This window comes from Rana temporaria, chromosome 4 (genome assembly GCF_905171775.1).
Source record: "Rana temporaria chromosome 4, aRanTem1.1, whole genome shotgun sequence".
Classification (NCBI taxonomy): Eukaryota; Metazoa; Chordata; class Amphibia; order Anura; family Ranidae; genus Rana; species Rana temporaria.
Window position 1 is genome coordinate 396,192,637 of NC_053492.1, and position 19,712 is coordinate 396,212,348.

A 19,712-nucleotide genomic window follows, 5' to 3' on the forward strand; every position below is an offset into this window, starting at 1 on the left:
CTGGATCGGCGTCGACCCTCTGAGTACAGTGCAGACATGTTCCACCGGAGTTACTTCTGGGTTTCGCGGCTCCGGCACTGTGTTTGGCCGGAGCCGCAATTACATCACTCACGCGCATGCACACGAGAGCCACTGGTCATGGCACAGCTTCTGAAGAAACGGCACCAGCGGCCCATTTCGTCAGTGCACATGCACTAATAACATCGACAGCAGCACATATACTGAATATCTCCTAAACTGTGCAAGTTTAGGAGATATTCAAGGTACCTACAGGTAAGCTTACCTGTAGGTAAAAGTGGTGCAATAGGGTCTACAACCACTTTAAGAACCTGAATTTTATTTGGCATTAGCCTCTTTATATAGCTTCTACAGAATCACTCAGACTGGCAGAGGAGGGGTAGCACTATGAGCCAATCAGGTATGCTGCATACTTACTGACAAGACAGAGCAGAATGAAAAAGTCATTAGTTTATCATCCTAGAGCTGCCTTTCATGGCTGGACTCTGCAGGCTGGATCCATTTGTATTGCTAAACTGCAGCATGTAAAAAAACTTAAGTCACCAACCTGACTGATCTGTATGAATTTAGGACTGTATGGACATAAATACTAATACAGACCCCCATACTGTATATGCATTTCAATTGTGCATTTAGAAGTTTGCCTGAACAGAGCTTTAAGGCCGAGTTCACACCAGTGCACTGCAGTTTGGGTGGAGAGCAATTGTATCGTGTTTTTCACATGTGGTTTTAGGTGCGCTCCAATTGACTTCCAATAAACCATTAATTTTCAAGAAAACACATCAAAGTCCTGCATTCTGCATCTTTGATGTGCTTTCAGAAAACACACATATAAAACCATCTGTATAAGCCAGATGCACTGCAGTTTGGGTGCAGTGCACCGGTGTGACCCTGGCTTGTTTTTTCTTCTACACAGCATAGATTGCATAAAACTGAAATTTTAGCAAAGAAAAACTCGAAACATGAGCAGGCTTCAAACTTCACTGGCTGGCTATGTAACCAAATTCTCCCTGTTCTTTATGTAGGTCTTTAATGCAGCATTCCCTTCTTGAATGCGTAACTGTGTATTAATGCCAATGGAAAAACTAGCAATACGAGGGCAGCAATAAGTAAAATCACACATCTGGCAATAAACATTAACCCCGATATATATCTTAAGGTGGTTTATATTTTCACTACAGAACCCCTCAAAAGTAAAATGTACCAATGATATCAAAATATGGGGCTGCATTCTGTGTGCGCGCACACAACAGCTACTCTATGTCATGTTTAACTGCATAAATATAATTTCCCAGCAGCAGTGACTATTTATTTAAGGCATACAAAATGTGTGTCACACACACACATATACATACATACATACACTTGTATGGTGAAATATAATCAGCGCAAACAACAACAACTCAAATATATGTGCAAATGTCTACCAATAATTATCATTTGCCCAATAACAAAGGCAGAGACTGCTGCCAACACATTCTTAAGTGTGTCCAAAGTGAGTCCAAGCTGTTGTATTTTGCTTATGGTTTCATTTATGTTGTATTTAACGTGATTGCGCTGCACTTATATTTTGCACTTTTTGCATACACACACGCTTAGCTTTGGCAATAGATTAATGGAAGAAATGTGCGGTGCAGTAGCTGGCTTATTTATTAATTACTTCTTCTTTAAGTTTTTCAGCTAACTGCTTCCTTCTCTGTAGGTTTTTCTTTTCTTCTTCATCCATCTTCTTTTCCTGAAAAAAAAAAAAAAAAAAAAAAAAATTTTTTAAAATAATTGATAATTGATTTTTTGTATATAAAAATTCTACACACTCCTGTTAAAAAGTCAGGTTTCTGTGATGTAGAAAAAAAAAAAGAGACAAAGATAAAAAAAAAAAAAAAAAAAAAATCAGAACTTTTTCCCACCTTTAATGTGATCTATAAACGATAAAACTCAATTGCAAAACAAACTAAAATCTTTTAGGATGGGAAATGGGAAGTAAACATAAAAAACTAAAATGTGGTTGCATAAGTGTGCACACCCCCATTATAACTGGGCATGTAGCTGTGCTCAGAATTAAGCAATCATATTCAAACTCATGTTTAATATGAGTCAGTACACACCTGCCATCATTTAAAGTGACCCTGATGAACCCCAGCTGTTCTAGTAGGTCTTTCCTGACATTTTCTTAGTCACATTCTATAGAAAAAGCCATGGCTTGCAGAGAGCTTCCAAAGCATCACAGGGATCTCATTGTTAAAAGGTATCGGTCAGGAGAAGGATACAAAAGAATATCCAAGGCATTAGATATACCATGGAACACAGTCATCATGACGTGAAGAAAAATATGTCACAACGGTGACTAGACAAGAATTGTACGTCTCTCTCCAAAATTGATGAAAAGATAAGAAGAAAACTGGTCAGGTAGGCTGCCATGAGCCCTACAACAACATTAAAGTGGAGTTCCACCCATAAATATAACATTACATCAGTAGTTTTAAAAAAATGTCATTAGTCCTTTAAGAAAAATATATATTTTTTTTAGATGCCTTCAAAGTGTTGTTGCTAGGCAGAATAGTTAATCTTCCCACTTCCTGCACCTAGGTGCTTAAGCTTCCTAACCTACACCGCACAGACTCCTGGGAATGTAGTGGGTGTAACTTTCCAGGAGTCTGTGCACTCCCCAGTCTCAAAGAATCATGTGACTTAGGTTTCAGATCAGGTTTCAGCACCTGTACTGTCCATTACACTGCTTGTGCGAGATCTGCAAGGCTGAAATCCAGGAAGTCATACAGTCTGGCTTCATGATGCCCACACTTAAGATGGCCCCAGTCAATTTCTATTTTATAAAGTGTCTAAATGCTGTAACAACCTAACAAAACGGACCTTAGTTTACAGACTAACTTTACTAGAATACATTAAGCTTGTGTATTACAGGGGTATTTATATTTAAAAAGTGAAATTGTGGCCGGAACTCCGCTTTAAAGGAGCTGCAGGAATATCTGGCAAGTACTGGCTGTGTGGTACATGTGAAAACAATCTCCCGTATTCTTCATATGTTTGGGCTATGGGGTAGAATGGCAAGATGGAAGTCTTTTCTTACGAAGAAAAACATCTAAGCCCAGACTAATTTTGCAAGAACACATGTGAAGTCTCCCAAAAGCATGTGGGAAAATGTGTTATGGTCTGAGGAAACCAAGATTGAACTTTTTGGCCATAATTCCAAAAGATATGTTTGGCGCAAAAACACTGCGCATCACCAAAAGAACACCATACTCACCGCAAAGCATAGTGGTGGCTGCATCATGCTTTGGGGCTGCTTTTCTTCAGCTGGAACAGGGGCCTTAGTCAAGGTAGAGGAAATTTTGAACAGATTCAAATACCAGTCAATATTGGCACAAAACCTCCAGGCTTCTGCTAGAAAGCTGAATATGAAGAGGAACTCCATCTTGCAGCATGACAACGACTCAAAGTATACATCCAACTCAACAAAGGAATGGCTTCACCAAAAGAATATTAAAGTTTTGGAATGGCCAAGCCAGAGCCCAGACCTGAATCCGAATGGAAATCTGTGGGGTGACCTGAAGAGGACTGTGCCCTCACAATCTGACAGATTTGGAGTGTTTTTGCAAAGAAGAGTGGGCAAATATTGCCAAGTCAAAGTGTGTCATGCCGATGGACTCATACCCAAAAAGACTGAGTGCTGTAATAAAATCAACAGGTGCTTCAACAAAAGTATTAGTTTAAGGGTGTGTACACTTATGCAACCATATTTTTTTTTTTTTATTATTTTTACTTCATTTCACCTAAAAGATTTCAGTCTGTTGTTCAACTGAGCTGTACAGTTTATAGGTCACATTAAAAAGGTGAAACATTTCTGAAATTATATATATATTATATAACACACACACACACACACACACACACACACACACACAGATCTCCAAGGACTCATTTTCAATTGCTTCAACTTTAACCTCTTGACCACTGGGCACTTAAACCCCCTTCCTAACCAGACCAATTTCCAGCTTTCGGTGCTCTCACATTTTGAATGTCATACAACATTGTACCCAAATGAAATTTTCGCCCTTTTTTTCACACAAAAAGAGCTTTCTTTTAGTGGTATTTAAGCACCGTTGCGTTTTTTATTTTTTGCGCTATAAGAGAAAAAAAGACTGAAAATTCTGTATAAAAAAAGGAATTTTTCTCGTTTCTGTTATAAAATTTTAAAAATTTGTAATTTTTCTTCATAAATTTTGGCCAAAATTTATACTGCTTCATATCTTTGGTAAAAATAAGTACAAATTGGTGTATATTATTTGGTCTTTGTGAAAGTTATAGAGTCCACAAGCTATGGTGCCAATATCTGAAAAAAAAAAAAAATCTTGAGACCCTAACATGCCAGAAAAGTACAAATACCCCCCAAACGATCACTTTTTGGAAATAAGACATTCCAGGGTATTTAGAAAGAGGCATGGTGAGTTTTTTGAAGTAGTCATATTTTTCCCACAATTCTTTGCAAAAAAAATGTCACAACATTTTCATATTAGCAGGTTATTTCTCTCACACAGCATATGCATACCACAAATTACACACCAAAACACATTCTGCTATTCCTCTCGAGTATGGCGATACCACATGTGTGAGACTTTTACACAGCGTGGCCACATAAAGAGGCCCAACCTGCAGGGAGCACCTTCAGGCGTTCTGGAGCACCCAGGCCAATTCTGACATTTCTCTCCTACAATTATAATTTAAAAATTATAATTTATTTGCTAGAAAATTACATAGAACCCCAAAACATTATATATGCTTTTTTAGCAAAGACCCTAGAGAATACAATGGCGGCCATTACAACTTTTTATCTTGCATGGGATTTGCGCAGCAATCTTTCTAACGCGTTTTTTAAAAAAACGGTTTTGTGCTTAAAAAAATAAATAAAACAAAACAGTAAAGTTAGCCCAATGTTTTTACATAATGTGAAAGATGAAGTCACGCAGAGTAAATAGATACCCAACATCACACCCTTCAAAATTGCACACGATCGTGGAATGGCGCCAAACTTTGCTACTTAAAAATCCCCATAGGTGACGCTTTAATTTTTTTTATTGGTTACATGTTTTTAGTTACATAGGAAGGTCTTGGGCCAAAATTATTGCTCTCGCTCTAACGTTCGCAGCGATACCTCACATGTGTAGCTTGAACACCGTTTTCATATGTCGGCGGAAATTACGTATGCGTTCGCTTCTGCATGCGAGCACACGGGGACAGGGGCGCTTTAAAAAAATATAGAAAAATAATAATTTATTGTTCATTTTACTTTAATTATTTTAGTTTGACACTCCCCCCCCCCCCCCCCAAAAAAATACATTTTTTGATCACTTTTATTCCTATTATAAGGAATGTAAACATCCCTTGTAATAGGAATATAGCATGACAGGTCCTCTTTAAAGTGAGATGTGGGGTCAAGACTGAAATAAAAAAAAAAACAATCCTGGCTTCAATTGTAGCAGTCAGTCGGTAAAAGCACCGGAGGGTGGCGGGGGGACGTATTGCGGAGTATTCCAGGGTATTGCGGAGGGTATTGCACAGGGTATTAGTGTATTGGGCAGGGATGGATGGCTGAATCTGTGACTGCAATTGTCACAGATCCAGCCCACAGCACTGCTGCCTTCGCTCTCTCCCCTCACACTGTACCGATCGGTACAGGAGAGGGGAGGCAGGAATCGGCGTCATCAAATGACGCCGGTTTGTTTACTAGTGATCACTATGTCATTTGACGAAGCGATCACGTGATAAACGCCCGCTATCAGCAGCAATTTACCGCGTGGTCCGTGTTGCGCCGGGTCTTCTACGGATGATTCCGGGAGCGCGCCCCAGGGGGCGCGCGAAAGCAAGATTCTGGGGGGACGTCCTCCCAGAATAACTGGACCGCGCTTTAGACGTATTTTGTCTATAGCGCGGTCGGCAAGAGGTTAATACACATTAAAGCGCCTACCGCATCAACATGCTTCTTGGATGGGTTTTTAATGCTTTTATTATGCTTCGGTGGTGCTTTTTTTTTTTTTAAGCTTTAAAGTGTTACTAAACCCAGGACTCTGCATTCACTATATCTAGTCTCCCACAGAACATGGAAAAGCATTGATTTTAGTAAATATAAACTGCTAAATACCTTTTCTCATCAGCAGTATATAGTAGTTTTATGACTTATCAGTGTCTGCTTAAAGCTCGTAGGAGGAGTTTTCATTCCACTCCGACTGTCCTATGAGGCTGCAGGATTCATGACCCTCTCTATGGACAGTGCTGATCGGCCCTGTGCTGATCACATGCACCCTCCCAAGAAAAAAAAACAAAACAAAAAAAAAAAAACACACCAAACTGAGGCTCTGTACTATCAGGAGATAAATTTAGGACAGTGGAAGAAGGGGAGGATCAGACGACAGGATCAAACAGCATTTTACACAATGCAAAGGATTAAGCCCTTAGGTTTCACAGCAAGTATAACAAGCATGCTTTACTGCATATACTGAATGATTTTACGGTTGTGGGTTTAGTAACACTTTAAGCGTGGCAAATGCCATGTGTGCGTTGATTTTTGATTTGTTTTAAAGTAGAACCCCATCTCAGTAGTACCCCCACTTAGCAGCTCCCAAGCTCATTAGTACCCTCATTCAGCAGATCCCCTACTCAGTAGTAACCCCCAGTTGTGCTGATCCCCCACCAAGTAGTAACCCTCCTTAGCTCTGCTGATCCTCTGGTTTGTTGATCCTCCTCACTCTCCGGTTCCCCTCTCACCTTCCACTATAGCGTTTCCATGTTGCACACCATGTGTGCTGTCTACTAGTTGCTCCACTCCAGTCCCTGCTCTTATTCCTGCAGCTCCACGCTGCACACCAGATGTCATGTCTGCATCAGACACTACCAAAATATATACATATGAACCAGAAGTAATGCCTGATTATGATCCAGTTTGCTTGTTGGTTTCCCAGTGCATCCTGGGATATCTCATACCTGCAATACCTCCAAAACAAAGCGGTGTAAAGCTGAATAAAAGCCTCTCAAAAGCTGCAGGTGGTGCAAGTGAGCTTTGTCATTGACTTCTATGGAGGCTTTCAAGATGCTTTCAAGCACCAAGAAAGCGACATGGAGTATAATTTTTGAAGCAAACACAATGTATAAACAGAACTGTAAGTTTCCCATTTTATTTAGTGACGTGCTTTGATTGGCATTCAGAGTGCTTTAAAAAAAAACGTGTCCAATTACCACATTTTGAAGCACGTGTAAACATGAGTTTTAGGGTCCTGTACCAACATGCTTTTGATGACGTCAGATGGATCTAGCCTGACCACAGTGTATTCTTTCCTGGATCCCTGCACCGTCACACTGGGCTCCAAAGCCTTTGTGATATTCCCTATTCCCTGCAATTAGCCTCTGTTCCAACAGTGTCACACTGGACCTAAATCTAGAGATTTGTTGTGACTTTCATGTCTGAGGCCGCGTACACACGGACGGTCCAAACCGATGAAAACGACCTGAAGTCCAGTTTCATCGGTCCAAACCGACCGTGTGTACGACCCATCGGTCTGTTGTCCTTCGGACAAAAATTATAGAACTTGCTTTAAAATCGAACCGATGGACGGCTGACCATCGGTCAAAACGGATGGTTAGTACACAAAAGCATTGGTTCAAAACCCGCGCATGCTCAGAATCAAGTCGACGCATGCTTGGAAGTCATGTGTTTTACGTCACCGCGTTCTGACCCCGATCGGGTTTTGAACTGATGGTGTGTACGCACATCAGACCATCGGTCTGCTTCAGCGGTGAACCAATTAAAACGGTCCGTCGGACCATTCTCATCGGATGGATCGACCGTGTGTACGCGGCCTTAGTGTGTTCTAGGGTTTTCTCAAGGGGAGTACCTTTAGGGTCGTGGGTCTGTTTTTATTTTTATTACACTCAGCAGGGACATTATGCATTAAACCTTTATGGGCTATTCCCCCCTAACCATCTATGTTCCAAACAAAATTATACAAATTTTAGTGTTCTTCATGACTGCAATCCAAAGAGAAAATAGGTTTGTATTTGGAGAGGTCTCAGAGACTGCTATGGCAACTCGTATTGCCTGTATTGTAGTTTGAATAATCCTTGATACTATCCCTACACACTGTGATCTTATATAATTTGGCGATTCCATAAACTAGTGTTCTGAGCAAGTTACCTGGCTGGAACCTTGTGCCTTTTCTTTACACTCTTCAGGAATGTGTGGCTTTTTCTTGGAATCCAACTTCCTTGATAAAAGTTCAGCTCTTCTCTGCTTCAGGTATTCAGCACGTTCTCTAAGTTGTTCCTTTTCCACCTGGGTCAGGCTCTGGACGGAAAATTAATAAAACATCTCTTATCAGGTTCTAGTTTAAAAAATAAATAATAATTACCGTATATACTCGAGTATAAGCCGACCCGAATATAGGCCGAGGCACCTAATTTTACCACAAAAAAATGGGAAAACGTATTGACTCGAGAATAAGCCTAGGGTGTCCATCTGCATGTCTCACTGTGTCCATGCCTCACTGTGCCCATGACTAGACTTATTTTTACTAATGGGCACATAGTCATTACACTCCCCCAGACAGCAAACACACTTGCAGGAGGAAGAGTTGGGCTATATGTGTGCCAAGTTTGGGGTCCAGGGGAGCTATGGCCAGCCAGTACCGGGGGTCCCCAAAGTTACCGGAAATATGACTGTTTAACATGGGAGTCTATGGAAGGGGTGCCCGACTTTGAAAAAATAAATAAATAAAATAAAATAAAAATAAATAAAATAAATAGGTGCTCCCTGGTCGTAGGTCCCCCTGACAACAAACAAGTTTGGGAACCAGGGGAGCTACGGCCAGCCAGTACCGGGTCCCCAAAGTCCGGGAGATCAGGCGCAAAAAGGTGACTCGAGTATAAGCTGAGGGGGGCATTTTCAGCACAAAAAAATGTGCTGAAAAACTCGGCTTATACTCGAGTATATACGGTACTAGGGCTGCAACGAACAATCATTTTCATAATCAGTTGGCCGGTTATCCTTTTTTTTTTTTTTTTACAAAGAGCCAGCCATAGCCCTGGAACAATGATAGTGAGGAGAAAGTTTGTGTTTTTTTCGGTCTTTTTTTTTTACAAACTATGTTACCTACAGAAGAGAAGAGGCACTCTGATGGCATGGATTTCTCTTGCGTACTCTTCCACCAATTCAAAGGGTCTCCCCTCCTTAGCAAGGGGCTTCTCTGCAAAATAAGCCTGGACTTCATTTCTTACTTGAGTATTAATTAGGGTTGTACCGATACTAAGTATTTGCATGGGTATCGGTACTCGTGCAAATGCCCGAAATTGATACCCTCTGGCTCAATTCTTTCAGCTGTCAGCAGGATTTCCCCACTAATAGCTCAAATGTAAAGAACAGAATGCCAGCAATTATTCGTTGTTAAAAGGAGCCCTCCCCACCGTCTCTTTCGCTCCCGCCAGTTGTCACTCTCCACACAATTACGTTGAAGCCCGGGCTCTTCTATATCAGTACACTGGGGATGGTTGGAAGGGTTGCTACAGATTAATCCGCCTAAACCTGAAAGCGGTTTATCAGTCTGCTTTTTTCTGTCCCCCCGCACCCACTGACCTGGAGAAGTTCTTTAAAAAAAATAGCTGGACAGCAGAGGATTCGCTAATTGATACACAGAATTTTGGAGTGCCTGCCCACCCTACCTCTGGCCCCCTCACCGAGTCCCCCCCTAGTCCCAGTTGCCCTGGAGGAAGGAGCAGGACCAGATCTATCAGCAGTACTGAGCTGTTCCCAGGCTCCCAGCTCCAGAAATGATCCACCTGCATAAGAAGCTGCATCCCAACCACCCCAGCCCTCAACCCCTATCACACCCCACCCTCAACTACCCTGCCCTCACTTACCCCTACTTAAAAATAAAATAAATCGGCAGACGTACTGTACTCAGCGTTAACAATTTTTTATTGGTGTATCCCTAGTAATAATATCCTTCTCATGTTGCCTTTTTACTCTCCTCTTTACTTCTGTCCCAGACTCAAGAAGCGAGTCAAGAAGAGATGCTGCAGATGTTGAGGACTCAGTACTACTGTGATCTCTGATTGGCCACAGCTCTCACATGGTACAGGGCTGCTGTGATTAACCAATCACAAAGATCACAGTAGTAATCAATGGCATCATGAACGATAGCACTTGTTTACTACTAGTAATGAGATTGCATGATTGGTCACGGCAATCACGATACCAGGGCCAATCACAGCAGCCTTGTACCCCAACCTGTGATCCACTGTGTCTACAGATTGCATAGTCCTCCTAAATAAAAATGCTAGTTCCGTCCAGCCGTTTTTTGTTTTTTTATACAGTGGCCAAGTGGGAAGTAAGTAAATGAATATGTCTGTGCCCGAAATTCAGCTTTAATCCCTGTCAGCATGTGAAATGTGTCAGATTATGAGGATACTGATGGGGATATACTTGAAGCATCTGGATTAATAAAGCCATTGACAGCACCTAACCCGAAACGGTTGCTCCTTCCTTTGAATTACTTGCAGTAAATGTAGATGAGCTTGTGGAGGCTGGAGCTGCATTGGTCTTAGAGCAATGTCACTGTGTTAAATTAAAAAAATATTTGCTAGCAGAACAAAGTGCTTGTGATACAGCACCATTTTTACTTTTAGGGTAAGTCAGGTTTACTCATTAAAAATGGTACTCACAGCGACAGAGCCCTGTATGCCAGCCTCTTTTCTTGCTTGCTCCATCCAAGCCTGAGCCGCTTCTGAGCTACTCAGCTCTGCAATAGGAGTAGCTGAAGGTTTGTAAGGGCGCTCTTCTATTTTTATTGGCTGTTTTTTAGATTCCAAATACACGGTTTCTGCTGGAAAGCAAAAAGGGAAAAGCTTAGAGTCTCGCATACATAAACAGATAGTAACATTAAGAAAACCTGTGCAAGATGAAAACCTCAGTATACTTTTACGGTAATCGTACCCAAAACTGGATCCTCTATTGTAGCCCTTTCACACTGATCTACGGGCAGCATTAGTGGTAAAGTGGGAGGGGAAAAAAGGATATATAAGCAGTAGCGGGGGCTATGCGCCCCAGGTGCCACATGCTGGAGAAGGGGTGTCAGGCTGGCGCCCCCATCCTCCTCCGTAAGTGAAGCAGTGACATCGGGGCGGGGGCGATCTGCCCCGGGTGCCACATACTGGGAAAAAAAAAAGGGGGGTGTGCGTTAGGCCGGTGCCCCCGTCCTCCCCCGTAAGTGAAGCAGTGACAGCGGGGCGGGCTTAGGAAGCGCAGGGAGAGCCTGGAGAGGCGAGCTGTGCAACTACTGGTGTTTTGTTTTTTTCCTCAGTAGTGGCCACAAGCCAATAACCAAAAGCTTCTGTTAGACAGACCGACATACACACAGGCCTGACATTCAGCCCGTGCATACCCATCTTTAGCATTAGGTAATCTTGCCAGACTGATTCTGCAGAAAGTGATTGGACAGGCAAGAAAAATCTAGATTGGGACCTGAAGAACCCCAGGTGCCACATACTGGAGAAGGGGGAGGGGTGTCAGGCTGGCACCCCCATCCTCCTCCATAAGTGAAGCAGTGACAGCGGGGCGGGGGCGATCTGCCCCGGGTGCCACATACTGGGGAAAGAGGGGGGGGGGTGTCAGGCCCGGGCCCCCATCCTCCCCCGTAAGTGAAGCAGTGACATCGGGGCGGGCTTAGGCAGCGCAGGGAGAGCCCGGAGAGGTGAGCTGTGCGACTACTGGTGGAGCTTGCCATCAAGAAAGCCTGTTACTCTGTCTGATCCAAACAAGTTACAAATTTGTTTTAGGCAATGAGCATTTTCAAACGTTTAGCCAAGAAGAAACACAAAACACTTGTACTAAAATTTGTTTTGTTTTTTTCCTCAGTAGTGGCCACAAGTCTAATAACCAAAAGCTTCTGTTAGACAGACCGACATACACACAGGCCTGACATTCAGCCCATGTGTACCCATCTTTAGCATTAGGTAATCTTGCCAGACTGATTCTGCAGAAAGTGATTGGACAGGCAAGAAAAATCTAGATTGGTAGCTCAAGAACCCCATTGGGGCTGTTTTCATCAGGTAAAACTGCTCCTCTCCCACCAGCTTAAAGCGAAGTTTGGGCCAAGTGACATTGCGAGAGGGTTGAATTATGCTTACACATTCAAATAGTCTCTAGTGTCTGTACAATTTAAGTTTATTAGCAGCTTTGGAGAGAGATTTCTTGAAATATGGTTTAAAAGATACACATGAATCTTTACTAATTACGGCTAAGGTAAATATGCAAATCACAGTCATTTACAGCAATTTAAATATGTTACACATTATAACTGATAAATATCTGCAGACTATCTAGTAGACAAAGTCAGAAAGCTGATGAGTAGATCTAGCATATATCAAACACTGCTGAGGAGTATATACAGATGTGGATTTACTAAATAAAATTGAGAATTTATACAATAAAATTTGTGAAGATTAATTGAAATTATCAATAATGTGTAGAAAAAATGGGTATACAGAGATTTTCCATTCACTCTATTGGATAATTGAAAATTTTATTGTGCAAACTTTCTAAAATGTTTTAATTAAATCAGCCTCAGATGACATTGAAAAATTACAGGTATTGTATATAAAAAGTATTCTTAATACTGGGCGCTTGAGAGAATATCTTGAGTAGCCAAGCTTTTAACCAGCCTTTTGGTCCTCCTACTGACACCAACGATGGGGGCATTATCCCTCCCACTGACACCAACGATGGGGGCATTATCCCTCCCACTGACACCAACGATGGGGGCATTATCCCTCCCACTGACACCAACGATGGGTCACAAATCTTTGATGCCAAAAATGTTTCACTGTTTTTCCCCCCGAAACAAAATACTGGACATTTTTCCTTCCCATTGGCCACATTCTGCCACCCTGAGGGCTTGTTCACACATGTGCGTCACTACCCTGTGTTTGTGTGGCATTTATTCTACATTTAAATGCCTCATGATCACCCTTCAATGCCCACCATGGACACGGAAATAAGGTTAAGCGTGCATGAAACTATAGGAACTGGAGTGCAGAAAAACGGCAGCAGGTGCTCTGGACTGATGCATCAAATGTTGAAATATTTGGCTGTAGCAAAAGGCAGTTTGTTAGCGAAGGGCTGGACAGCAGTACAACAGTGAAAGATAGTGGAGGTTCCCTGCAAGTTTAGGGCTGCATTTCTGTAAATGGAGTTGAAGATTTGGTCAGGATCAATAGTGCCCTCAAGGCTGAGAAATATAGGCAAATACTTATGCATCATGCCATACCATCAGGGAGGCATGTGATTGGCCTCAAATTTATTCTGCAGCAGTAAAACGACCCCAAACATACAGCCAATGTCACTAAGAACTATCTTCAGCATAAAGAAGAACAAGGAGTGCTGGAAGTGATGGTTTGTCCCCCACAGAGCCCTGACCTCAACATAATCAAATTGGTTTGGGATTACATAAAGAGACAGAAGGATTTGAGGCAGCCTACATCCACAGAAGATCTATGTTTAGTTCTCCAAGATGTTTGGAACAACCTACCTGCCGAGTTCCTTCAAAAACTGTATGAAAGTGTACCTATAAGAATTTATGCTGTTTTGAAAGGATGGTCACACCAAATATTGATTTGATTTCTCTTCTGTTCATTTACTTTCAATTTATTTTTTATCAAATAAAAAAAAACTATTAAACGCTTCCATTTCTAAAAGTTTTCCTATTTTACCGCTATACTATATATATATATTATATACACACACACACACACACACACACACACACACACACACACACACACACACACCACCTAATCTCCAAAGGACAATAGCAATCATGAGAAAAATCCAACCAAAATAAATGACCGTGCTCCCCACTGTCTGTCAGCTGGGGGCGTCTACTACAGTCACACAGTACTATAGATGTGATTGTTGCCCAGAGCAATGAATAATTCGCCAGATCTAGAAATAAATCATTGTATACCTTTATTGTTTTGTACAAGTTTTACCCATCGTCTCTTAAAATATCAATATATATTAAAATATCCATTTTTATTTAGACATGGTAAACTACATTTGTATATTATTACCTTTCTGTGAAGTTGTGACTGCAGCAGAAATTGAGGTTTTGGGGGGATTTTCTATTAAGCTGGCTGCATTTCTTTCCTAAAAACAATACGATAAAATGACAAAAACCTCTAAGGTTTTTCTTCATTTTTTAAATTATTTTAGTTTGAGACTTTACTTACCTTCCTGTGCAACTGTTCAAGCTCATATTCCTCTCTTGATATTCTGAAAAGTGAAAAAAACATATTTTACATATATTACTTCCCCAAAAAAAAAAAAAATTGAATGATTCTTCTTACACAATACCATTTGCGTAGTCATGCAACACTGTGCCCAAACTTAATTTTTATAATTTTTTGAAACAGAGTATTTTATTGGTCATATTTAAAAACTGTTTATTTTTTATATTTTTGTAAAATGAAAAAGACCAAAAAAAAAAAAAAAAAAAGGTAAGAAGTTTTTCTTAATTTATTTTATAATTTTTGTTTTTTAAGTGAATTTTTCAACTTTACTGATGTGCGCTGATGAGGCTGCACTGATAGGCATCACTGGTGGGCACCGATTGGCAGCACTGGTGGGGACTGTTAGGGCTGCACTGATGATCAGTCTCCGATTATCAGTGTAGATGTTCTGTGTGGATTTGCCGGTTATCTTCACTCCTCTCACGCTATCAGCACGAGGAGAGGAATGCCAATAACCGGCAAATTCTGTTTACATGGTTACCAGCTGTGACTGGACACATTAATCACGTGGTAAAGAGACGCTGTGATTGGCTCTTTATCATGATCTGTGATCAGCTGTGTCTCAAGGACACAGCAATCATAGATGCCTGCAGATGCGTGGCGCGCGAGAAGCATGATCACGTGAGGACGCCCTCCTGGCAATGTGCAACCGCACTGTAGCCGTCATTCAGCTACTCAATCCAAAGCTGTTCCCGACAGTACCTCGCTTGCTATAAAACATCCTCAGACTTCTGGGTTGTATGACACCTAGGTCACTTAACCTAGAAGATTGAGCACATGGGGGCATTGAAAGCTGCCTTCTAAAAAAGGTAGAAATGCCAGTTCATACATATACCTATGCACTCTGTCAAATGTACTACAATCAAATGGATGTGCCTAAATATTTATGAAACACACTATCAGGCAATGCCCTTTGCAGTGAGTAAACTTGCCATTCACCACTCACTTTTCTTCCTGTTTCACCACACATGGAAATAAATATTTACCTTAATGCTTCAGATAGCAGTTTCATCTCTTGTTGTTCAAGGTCAGACATATTATCTGTTCCATTCTGCAAACATTCTGGAAGCACACCTGCACGAAAGAAAAAAAAAGGGAGGGAAGAGATAAGATTTGAGCAATCATATAGCAAAAAAAAACAAAAAAATAAATAAAAAAAACACACCATATTTAAATGCATCAAGAAATAAATGATATAAGGAGGAAAGTGGTGTTTACCTGAAGCCTCTACTCATGTGAAGGATTGCAGTCTTCACACAGCACAGGTTTCGTTTACATTTTTGGTGACAGAAAGAGTTTGAGGTAATGTAACAATTAAAACAAAATGTATAAAGCAACCATTGTCCAAACATATATAGTTTACCTTTATTTCTGGGAACAGAGTTAAGGTAAAGCTGGCCATACACTATACATTTGTGGCCAATTCCTGCTTAAATTGGTCAAAAATTCAAGCTGTGGGCATCCCTAGCATGGATTAAAGAATCAAATAGATTTATTTTGTTTAACCCGTAGGTTGAAAGAGAAATCTATGGCTCACTTAAGTTATGTAGTGTGAACATAGCAAGTCGTATACCTTCAGGACATCCAAAAGCAAGCCAAATGCATGTAATTTGGATCATCTAGAGTTTTCAGAAAACCATGTTAAAAATCAGAGATTGGTGCTTAGTGGAACATGGTATCCTATTAGAAAATGGATTGTACAAAAGAAAAAAAAAAGAAAACTAAAAATATCACCTCATCCACTGAAAGTGGGGGGGGGGGGGGGGGGGGTAATGGGAGTCCATATAAATTTGAAAAGTACAACAGTTGACCTTTTGAAATAAGGAAAACTTAACCAAAATTTTAAAAGATTTAGATGAAATGGCTTTTAGGTACCCAAAAAAGGACCAGCAGTAAACCTGGGACTTCCTGCAGCTCAAAGAGCTGCCTAAAGGGCTTTGTGGCATCTGATTAGGCTTAAACATTTACCTGTTAGAAGAATTTATAGAACTTATAAAACAGAAGACCAGGTGGCAGCTTTCCAAATCTGGAGTAACAAGTGCTTGATGCCAAAAGAGTCCAAGAAGCACAGATTTTACGAAGAAAGACTGAGTGTGCCATGATAAGAAAGGGTGGAACCTGATCCTTGAAACCATAACCTTGGATTATGGACTGTCTGAGCCACCTAGAAATCGTAGAACAAAAAGCCAGGAGCACCATAACAGGGTCCACCTGGGATTACAAAAAGGGGAATTCTAAAGGAAGCCGTGGCTAAGAGACTATCACAGCCCCAGTTACATCTAGACAATGGAGGGCAATTTACTTTTGACAAAATGGAGCCAGACAGGTACAAGAGAACAATGTCATGGTTGAGGTGAAAGGGAGAAACTAGCTTAGGGAAAAGGGAAATCCTGGCACTCAGCACCACTTTGTGTCTATGCAAAACTAGAAAAGGTTCAATGTAGAACAGGGCACCCTGGTCAGACACTCCTCTTGCAGAGGTGATGGGTAAAAGGAAAAACCACCTCATGGGCAAGAGAGGAGAATGCAAACAGATTTTGAAGCGCAGTGGGAACCAGATGCAGATCCCATAGAGTCAAGGGGGGAATGAATAGGAGAAGCTACATGGAAACTCCCTGTAGATAGGTCTTAATCAATGAAGACTGAAAGGGTAGACACTTTGCCCTTAGTGCTAAGAGACAAATCTAGATTGCTCTGCATGAAGGAGAGGATTTGTCCCACAGAGAAAGCCATTGGGTGGGAAGCCCTGAGAATCACACCAAAGTGAAGTATGCTATTCTTTAGCATTGTAGGAATCAGATTTGGAGATGCCAGTCTTTCAAAACCTGGGTTTCACCAGCCATGCACTGTTAAAGGCAGAAACTGAAGCAGTTTTGTAAATTGGTCCTTGAGGCAAAAGATCCCAACAACCTCTGTCAATTGTCTAAGGAAGTTCTGCCCAGGACAGAATTCTAATGGTTGATGTAGGCAACCGCCATGACATTGTCTGATTGAATTCAGTTCAGATGACCTTCCAGCAGGATGGTCCAATGCTGCACTGACAACCAAATCACCCAAAGTTCTAGGATACTGATTGGGAGACAAAATTACTCTTACAACCAAGTCCCCTGCACCACCAGGATACCAGAGACTCCTTCCGAACCCAACAGGCTTGAATTTATCAAAGGACTTCCTCCGATTTCAAAGCTCGATTCCAGAGTCACTAGGTCAGGGTCAATCGTGACGTTCCATGAAAAGGAAAATAATATTGCTTTATAGAGGTCTGAAGGTTCGACAACAGTAGGACAGAAATCAGGTCATCCTTCTGTTTATTCTTTTTATCCACCCGCCAGGATCCTCATTGTCAGAATATAATCTCTGCAGTATTGTCTGTCTGGCCGAGAGTGCTGGCCCTCCCGCTGCTGTGCAGGGACTGATATGAAGATCCATTAAAGTGGATGTCACTATGTAGAGAATAGGATTTCCTATCATCTGTGCCCAGTCTTGCCACACAGAGTTCATTCAGCTCTGAGCAATCCACTTTTATTGTTCAGTGAAAATTAACAGACTTCCAGATAAAAACCTGTCTAAAAAAAAAGTCCTTTCCGTCCCCTTGCTTCGAGTGACAGGGTTTTTACATATCTCGTGCACTAGCTTGGACACATGCACATTCCTGGATGTTTATCATAATATGGGGGGTGATCCACAGTTCATTGCGAGAGGTAATGTATGTCACTCGAAGCAAGAGGACGGAAAGGACTTTTTATTTAGACAGGTTTTTATCTGGAAGTCTGTTAATTTTAACTGAACAATAAAAGAGGATTGCTCAGAGCTGGATTAACTCTGTGTGGCAAGACTGGGGACAGATGATAGGAAATCGTATTCTCTACAATGGGTTTACATCCACTTTAAGATACCAAAACTAGTTACAATTTAAAGTACAACTGAAAGGTATATAACTGCATGAAATAAAAACATAACATTACCATTTCTTTTCTGAATTATTTGAATAGCTTGTAACTGTAGTTCGATATTCTTCTGCAGCATCATTTCTTTAAAAGTTACAAAATCTTCTACGGCAAACACAGGTTGCAACATATTCTACAAGTAAAAACAAGAGGTAGAAGCCTGAAACAAAATATCACTTAGGATGATAGTAATCCCTTGTTCTCTGGTTTTAACAAGGGTATATACAGTGGGGGAGAACAAGTATTTGATAGACTGACGATTTTGCAGGTTTTCCTACTTACAAAGCATGTAGAGGTCTGTAATTTTTTTATCATGGGTACTCTTTAACTGTGTGAGACGGAATCTAAAAACAAAAACCCAGAAAAATCTCATTGTATGATTTTTAAGTAATTCATTTTCATTTTACTGTATGACATATGTATTTGATACATCAGAAAAGCAGAACTTAATATTTGGTACAGAAACCTTTTGCAATTACAGAGATCATAGGTTTCCTGTAGTGCTTGACCAGGGTTGCACACACTGCAGCAGGGATTTTGGCCCACCCCTCCATAAAGAGCTTCTCCAGATCCTTCAAGTTTCGGGGCTGTCGCTGGGCAATACGGACTTTTAGCTCCCTCCAAAGATTTTCTATTGGGTTCAGGCCTGGAGACTGGCTAGGCCCCGCCAGGACCTTGGGATGCTTCTTACGGAGCGATTCCTTATTTGCCCTGGCTGTGTGTTTTGGGTCGTTGTCATGCTAAAAGACCCAGCCACCACCCATCTTCAATGCTCTTACTGAGGGAAGGAGGTTGTTGGCCAAGATCTCGAGATACATGGCCCCATCCATCTTCCCCTCAATACAGTGAAGTCGCAGTCACCCTGTCCCCTTTGCAGAAAAGCATCCCCAAAGAATGATAATTCCACCTCCATGCTTCATGGTTGGCATGGTGTTCTTGGCGGTTGTACTCATCCTTCTTCCTCCAAACACGGCAAGTGGAGTTTAGACCAAAAAGCTCTATTTTTGTCTCATCAGACTACATGATCTTCTCCAATTCCTCCTCTGGATCATCCAGATGGTCATTGGCAAACTTCAGACGGGCCTGGACATGCGCTGGCTTGAGCAGGGGGACCTTGCGTGTGCTGCAGGATTTTAATCCATGACGGCGTAGTGTGTTACTAATGGTTTTCTTTGAGACTGTGGTCCCAGCTCTTTTCAGGTCATTGACCAGGTCCTGCCATGTAGTTCTGGGCTGATCCCTCACTTTCCTCATGATCATTGATGTTCCACGAGGTGAGATCTTACATGAAGCACCAGACCGTGGGAGATTGACCGTCATGTTGAACTTCTTCCATTTTCTAATAATTGCACCAACAGTTGTTGCCTTCTCACCAAGCTGCTTGCCTATTGTCCTGTAGCC

The 19,712-nt window shown here is 41.5% G+C and overlaps 1 protein-coding gene across 3 annotated transcripts in view; it reads right to left on the bottom strand.

Moving 5' to 3' along the window:
• Positions 1 to 1,532: 1,532 nt before the first annotated feature.
• The window catches only part of CFAP36 (cilia and flagella associated protein 36), a 38,169-nt gene continuing 19,989 nt past the window's right edge, over positions 1,533 to 19,712 (bottom strand). For 2 of the 3 annotated variants that reach the window (XM_040351160.1, XM_040351162.1), the window contains 7 exons: positions 18,330 to 18,444; positions 15,351 to 15,438; positions 14,305 to 14,347; positions 14,146 to 14,221; positions 10,741 to 10,901; positions 8,219 to 8,368; positions 1,533 to 1,753 (listed from right to left, as the gene is read on the bottom strand). In XM_040351160.1, coding sequence (XP_040207094.1) covers positions 1,664 to 1,753; positions 8,219 to 8,368; positions 10,741 to 10,901; positions 14,146 to 14,221; positions 14,305 to 14,347; positions 15,351 to 15,438; positions 18,330 to 18,444 — 723 coding nt within the window. In that variant the 3' untranslated portion in view covers positions 1,533 to 1,663. The remainder of the gene's footprint in view (positions 1,754 to 8,218; positions 8,369 to 10,740; positions 10,902 to 14,145; positions 14,222 to 14,304; positions 14,348 to 15,350; positions 15,439 to 18,329; positions 18,445 to 19,712) is intronic. The other variant, XM_040351161.1, reaches the window with a different exon arrangement.